The 6,712-nt window shown below is 44.7% G+C and overlaps 1 protein-coding gene across 2 annotated transcripts; it reads left to right on the plus strand.

Annotated features, from left to right (window-relative positions):
• Positions 1-748: 748 nt before the first annotated feature.
• taf9 (TAF9 RNA polymerase II, TATA box binding protein (TBP)-associated factor) lies at positions 749-6,081 on the plus strand. Of its 2 annotated transcripts, XM_035624550.2 has the most exons (8): positions 749-797; positions 3,307-3,447; positions 4,447-4,528; positions 4,642-4,778; positions 4,875-5,009; positions 5,111-5,189; positions 5,435-5,548; positions 5,742-6,081. In XM_035624550.2, the coding sequence occupies exons 1-8, from the start codon at positions 764-766 to the stop codon at positions 5,962-5,964; spliced, it is 945 nt and encodes a 314-aa protein (XP_035480443.2). In that variant the 5' UTR covers positions 749-763; the 3' UTR covers positions 5,965-6,081. The 2 variants fall into 2 exon arrangements, with proteins under 2 accessions (XP_035480443.2, XP_035480444.1); XM_035624551.2 differs by lacking the exon at positions 749-797.
• The last annotated feature ends 631 nt before the right edge of the window (positions 6,082-6,712 follow it).

Consider the following 6,712-nt stretch of genomic DNA (forward strand, 5'->3'; position numbering starts at 1 on the left):
CCGTGTTCCGTCGCCTCCACCAAGTCTACGGGAGTCGGACGAGGCTGAGAACAGAAGCTGGAGTCCACAGATGAACACGTGCAAACACGAGTGGATCAGAAGATCCTGTTTACAGACAGTGACACGTTGAAGGAGAAGGGTTTGTGAAGATCGTGAAGATTCTCATCATCGTCAGCCCACAGGTTCATGACCTTCTGCCCTCGCTGCTCCTGTTGTCTTTGTCTTCGAGGTTCAAGACAGATTTTAAACATATATTCTCACTCCTCTTCATTGACGACGTCTCGTAATCGCAGGTGGAGACAAAGTGGAACAAACAGAGACTGTACGTTTGCCTCTTGCTGCGCCGATAAGGAATCTTCCCAGAAGTCGTAAACGAGGCCTCTTATCGCCCGCTCGTCAAAAACAGAACCCTCAGAAGACGACGACGACGCGCGGCAGGTTTCCAGAGGACGAATGTTCCCAAACGACGAGGAACGTCCGAAGACGACGAGGTGAACGAGTCGAGTCGGCTGATGGAACCCGTTGAGTGATAAAACCGCGTCCAACACAGACGAGATCAAATCACCCCGTTCTTCATTGTACTGAATCAATGATGATGTGTGAGTCACTACTGTGTTCATACAACTGATATCAACACAGCACAATGTAAATGACTCATATTTTATCTTTATGTAAGATATAATATTGGATGGACGACGTGTCAGCTCCCTGAAGTGAAACCAAATCACCATGGCTGCGGTTCAAGTCGCAAGGATCAAGTTCGATGAGTGTTTCCACGGATGTTTCTGTCATTTCAGGTAGTTCCACGCCGCGATCACTCCTGCACAGACTCCGCCTCCACGTGAGCAAAGCCGTGGTGGCTAATGTCCAGTTAGCGTGGCTAGCGTTGTTAGCATGGCTAGCGTTGTTAGCATGGCGGTGTAGCCTGTAGGCTGCATGAAAGGAAAGTGTAGCCACGTTGTTGGTGGTTTAACAGAAGGTGGTGGGAGAGTCGGCGGCATCTGTGTTCCTGAAAGAAACGTCGCGGCGGGAAAATTAGCGCCGTCGACACCTGCGTGTCGTACGTACGTCACGTAGAGTCACGGGACCCGGGACCCGGGAACGACGACGTTATCTTTGACCTTTCACCCTGAAGACGACGGCTTTTTTTTTCTGTCCAACGTGAAAGAGGCTACAGAGAACGCTAAGATGCTAACAGCACGTCGGTTCCGTCACTCGTCACCTTTGACCTCTGCACCGTTAAACCATCGTCACATCATCAACGCAGCTCAGGTGGAACCGACAGTCGTGGTGAGACGTGTGTTGTGTTTCCCACCGCCGAGCCGACGGCGACCTCGTGTTTACCCAGAGTTTATGGACACACACACACACACACACACACACACACACACACACACACACACACAGAGAGCGTCGCCATAAAGTCATGAGAACCGCAACACCTCTGAGACTGTACGCTGCTGTGTGGATGGTTTTGCGTTTTTAAAATGATTAACCTTTACGACCCGGCTCGACTCTCGGGGTCGTAAACGAGGAGCTCGTACGTTCAGAGAACGTGGACTCGCTCAGCAGGCCACTCAGATTTCACTGCTGATTGTTACAAACTCCTTTCATCGATTTTTATTAAATATTACACAACATTTGATATGTTAATAAACCCTGTTTGAGGCTCAGGTTATTGTTTTGACCGGTGTGTGTGTGCGCGTGTGTGTGTGTGTGTGTTTGTGTGTGTGTGTGTGTGTGTGTTTACATGACTTCCTGGTTTGAGGAAGCTGGAGATATTCTCAGGATTCCAGGAACCTGATCCGGTTGTGGGCTCGTTCTCGACCAGAGTCTCACGATACGAGTGAAATAATAATTATCATCACACTGGAATGAAGATTTAGGATGAAATGGTTTGTTTCAAATGTAAACACACGTTCACGTATTGATTTGAACATGTACTTACATGAGTTTTTAATTTGAAAACAATTTGAAAACTTTTTCATGGATTTTCTGACTTAGATTTGAGCAGTTTCTATTCAAACAACTGTGTTCAAATATTCCCATAAGCCCCAGAGTAAAGACCCCAGGGACTTTGTTGCCCTCACCTGTGATGTCTGAGCTCGGCCGCAGATGGACAGCGCTCATTGGTCAATTTTCAGCTCCGATGAAACCACTCAGACTCCATGAGACTCAGTAAAAACTGTCATTCAGTGGACGAGCTCATCTTCACTCACTAACTTCATGTACAAACCTCATTTCAAGTTAAATCTGACGTTCAAACGTTTCATTCTCATCATCTTTACTTTGTGAAGGAAACACGAGTCGCTCTGACATGAAGAGCCAAACAAACGACACAACTCATTTCATTAAGGTTTAAAATTACAGTGTAAAGTCACGATCTGACAAAACTAGAGAGAGAAGACGTGCGGCTCTGGAGGTCGTCCGTCAGGCCGAAGGTCGGTGGTTCAAACTGGGTTTGAATACATCACCGAAACTTTTAATTGAACTTAAACAGGACACAACGTCACCGAACTCCAGACAACATTTTCACCACTTATTAGTAAAACATAACTTTTAGTTTGTATATTTAAATTGTATTATTCAGCAACATTTAAATATGACGAGAAGATTTAAAAAGCAGGACTTTTATTTTTTGAAACTTTGTGGCGTTTCCACTTTAACTAGTCATGATCAAATGTGTCGTTTGTCCTCCGGTACATTAATCGTGTTTGTGATATATTTTCAGTTGAAGACGTTCAGAGACCCTGAGCTCAGTGTGTTTTCCTGTAGCGCCCCCTGCAGGACGAATCATGATGAGTCATATAAAGTGTCTTAATGTTTTAGCTCCTTCATATAAAATAATCATAATAACTAATTCATATAGTATTCACCAAAAAAGACAATAAAATAATTTCACCAAAAACTGTTAAAATATTTGATCAAATAACAAACTACCAAATACATTAACAGTATGTGATTTTATATTTCACCTATCATACATTAGCTGTATCATATGAACTTGTTTTTTAACATAAGGCATCGTCTTGAATTTCCTTTTATTGAATTTGAATTTGAAGCATTTGACAAGCTTCACCTCAACCAGCTGCGACTTTCAAACTCTCTGAATCAATGACATTGTACAGATATAACATACCATTATTTATTCATATTATTTTTCTATTCACGTTTTCTTCATGTTTTATTTGATTACAGTTTATTATTCGCAGTGTTTGTACTACAACAGTTTGTCAGTGTTGTGATCTTGGATCTGACGGTGATCTCGCGAGAGTTTGATGACTTTCTTCACTTCCTGACCAGCAGGTGTCGCTGACGGTTTCTTTGTGCTCGAGCTGACGCAACAGAAGAAGAAGAAGAAGAAGAAGAAGAAGAAGAAGAAGAAGAGGCGGCGCTGCGGGGGAAATCAAGATGTCTGCTCCGAAAACGGTCCCGAAAGATGCTCAGGTAACGTCCGAGAAACGGTCCGTTCCTCTTCCGACGAACCGCGGCTCAACCGGCGGCCTCGGTGCGGACTGAGGACGACAGGTCGCGTCGGTGACGGACGTTTCCCTCCGCCGCCAAAACGGTCAGCTAGCTTAGCTGCTAACGTTAGCATCGCACTGTCGTCCACAACAATAGCGAGCGAGTTAGCTTGTTAGCCCGTTAGCTTAGCCGCTAAGCCGCGGCTGTCAGTTGATGATCATCACCGTCAGTTCGATACGAGACACCGACGGTGAAGTGGTCGATTGCTCACTGACGCGGAAGTAAACACAAAAACAACAACAACATTACAAGTAAAAGTTCATCAGTCAAACTGTTACTCACCGCAGCCGGACCTGTGACCTCTGACCTGCTCACCTGCACACACACACACACACACGTATATATATATATATATATATATATATATATATATATATATATATATATATGTATATGTTTTAGAAACAATTGTCAATGATTCCTAAGACGTCGTTGTTGTTATACCTTATTACAAAGAAACGTAATTGGGGCTTGATATTTTACATTATATTCATATATTTTTTACAGTTTTACCATAAACTTAATAAACAGTAAAACAACCTAATATAAAGAATTTAAAAAATAAATTGAGAAAATAAACAGATTTTTTTAATGTAAAATATGAAAATAAATCTTTTCTCCCTTGTTTGTTCTGTAAATTAAAAGTTTTCTCATCAGCAAACGTAAAGTCAGAAACCGATCTGTAGACTCGTATCGTCCGATTTCTTATTCGCCAGCTCATAAATCGGTCTGAATTTTTTAACGAGTGAGTCGACTGATATTTTCAGCTCTGATGACTTTTGTTCTTAGTGTTGCAGAGTTGCACCGAACATAAATATGATTTTGCAAACGTTTGTCGTATCGTGTGACGTCACGGTTGGTCGTCATGTCGTCTGTCTGATGTTTTACTTCCTGTTTGTTTGTTTGTTTGCTTCTGCTCAGGTGATGATGCAGATCCTGAAGGACATGGGGATCACGGAGTACGAACCGCGAGTCATCAACCAGATGCTGGAGTTCACCTACAGTGAGTCAACGAGGCCTGTGACGGACACGACGCTTGTAGATTGAATTTGATGGATCTGAGCCTGGAAAGTCTTTTGTAGACAATTAATAACAACCTGCTGTTTCTGTTCGTAGGATACGTGACGACCATCATCGAAGACGCCAAAATCTACGCCACACACGCCAAGAAGTCGACCGTGGACGCCGACGACATCAAACTGGCGATCCAGTGCCGCATGGACCAATCGTTCACGTCGCCGCCGCCGCGAGACGTGAGTTAGACGTCGATCGATTCTCCTGCTCTGACTTCACGATACTGTGTCTACGTGTATGTGTTTGTGTGGTCTGACCTTTGACTCTGGGGTCAGTTCTTGTTGGAGGTCGCGAGGCAGAAGAACCAGACTCCTCTCCCGCTGATCAAACCCTACACGGGCCCCCGACTCCCCCCGGACCGCTACTGTCTGACGGCGCCCAACTACAGACTCAAGTCCATTCAGAAGAAGGTGAAGAAAACAAATCGACTCTTGTCTCATAGGTTCCTGTTTTTGTGTGTTCCTGCAGCTCGCTGACACGGTTTTTCTTTCTCTCTCTCTCTCTCCTCCAGGTGTCGTCGTCCAGCAGGATATCGGTGCCTCGCCTCAGCGTCGGCGCCGTCTCCAGCCGACCGTCCACGCCAACCCTCGGTGAGTCTCGTTACGTGGACCAGAGTCCCTGTGATGCAGCTGTGAGGCTGCAGAGAGCGCCACACACACACACACACACACACACACACACACACACACACACACACACACACACACACACACCTGAACACCGGTACATCTAGGATTTCCTCATTTGAACGTTCCTCGCTCTGAACCCGACCTCCATCTTGACGGCCTCATCATCTGTTAAGTCTAAATGTTAAACTGTGTTTGTGTCTCCACAGGAACTACGTCGGTTCAGTCCGTCACCACAAAAGTCGGAGCTCCGGTGTCTCTGACGGGTCAGAGGTTCACCGTGCAGATCCCCCCTCCCTCCCAGACGACCGCCACCAAAACCAGTAAGAAGCTGACCCCTCACACTCGCTCGCTGCTCTGATCTCCTACTTTGACCTTTACCACCGAGGTTGAGGAACTGGACGAATCATCGCAGCAGCAAACACAACCTGCTTCAATGTCCAGATAAAACAAGTTTTTCATAAAAAAATTATGTTTAAGTCAAAGTTTTACCTCCTGCTCCTCTCGCCCCGACAGCGACTCCGTCCACGCCGACAGTCTCCAACGTCCTCATCAACCCGTCGCTGATCGGCTCCAAGAACATCCTCATCACCACCAACATGGTGTCGCAGAACACGGGCAGCGAGTCGCTGAAGAGGAAGCACGAGGACGACGACGAGGACGACTACGACGCTTTATGACGGCGAGACTGAAGATCTTTTTTTGGTTGCTTTGTTTGATCTTTTTCATAACCCCTTAAAAAAAAAAAAAGACCCCTGTTCCCACTAGACACTGTTCATTTAGGTTTTGTATTACATTTGTTGAGGCTGATTAAACTTCTGATGTGATTTACAATAAAACTGCATTAAAATGAAAATGAGCTGCGTCGTTTTTTTTAAAGGAAAACCAAAACCTCCTCCTGACATCGACACCTGACAAAGGAGTAGGGTTGTTGTATTTTTACCTCCGTCGAGGCCCAACAGTCCTGTAATGATCATGAAATCATAATCTCCAATGTGGAAGAATAAATTGATAAAAATGTGAATTAGTACAAAATTAAATCGCTGCTAATGGACCCCTGTATTGTCAACATCGTGACTTTATACATGAAGCGTCAAATCCTTTTTTTCTTCAATTAAAGCTCCAGTGTGTAATATTTATTAGAACTCACTCAGAGAAATTGAATATATTGTCCATAATGTGTTCATATGAGGTAAATATAGTTCCATGAGGTGGACCCGACCTCCGTGTGAGTCTCCATGTTTCTACGTCGTGTTGAACTAAACGTCCAGAATACGTTGCATTTTCAGACACTGCCGGAAACAGGAAATGAAATTAGCAGTGCGACGCCATTGTGTCCCCTGTCGGTCGCTCAGTTGGTTGAGGTTTGACACTTTACAAACAGAACCTTGAGAGTAAAGGAATGAAGCTCGATGCAGAACTCAAGACTCCTCCAGATAATTGCTATTGGTATCGTTAAGTCACGTAGCACTGGCAGAAACTCACGT

Source organism: Scophthalmus maximus, chromosome 2 (assembly GCF_022379125.1).
Source record: "Scophthalmus maximus strain ysfricsl-2021 chromosome 2, ASM2237912v1, whole genome shotgun sequence".
NCBI lineage: Eukaryota > Metazoa > Chordata > Actinopteri > Pleuronectiformes > Scophthalmidae > Scophthalmus > Scophthalmus maximus.

Excerpts from the sequence above, each read along its gene's own strand:
- taf9 (XM_035624550.2), top strand. The coding sequence starts at position 764 with ATGAGTGTTTCCACGGATGTTTCTGTCATTTCAG. Across the intron at positions 5,010-5,110 it reads TCAAGTCCATTCAGAAGAAG|GTGTCGTCGTCCAGCAGGAT; the intron begins GTGAAGAAAACA and ends TCTCTCCTCCAG. Across the intron at positions 5,549-5,741 it reads GACGACCGCCACCAAAACCA|CGACTCCGTCCACGCCGACA; the intron begins GTAAGAAGCTGA and ends TCGCCCCGACAG.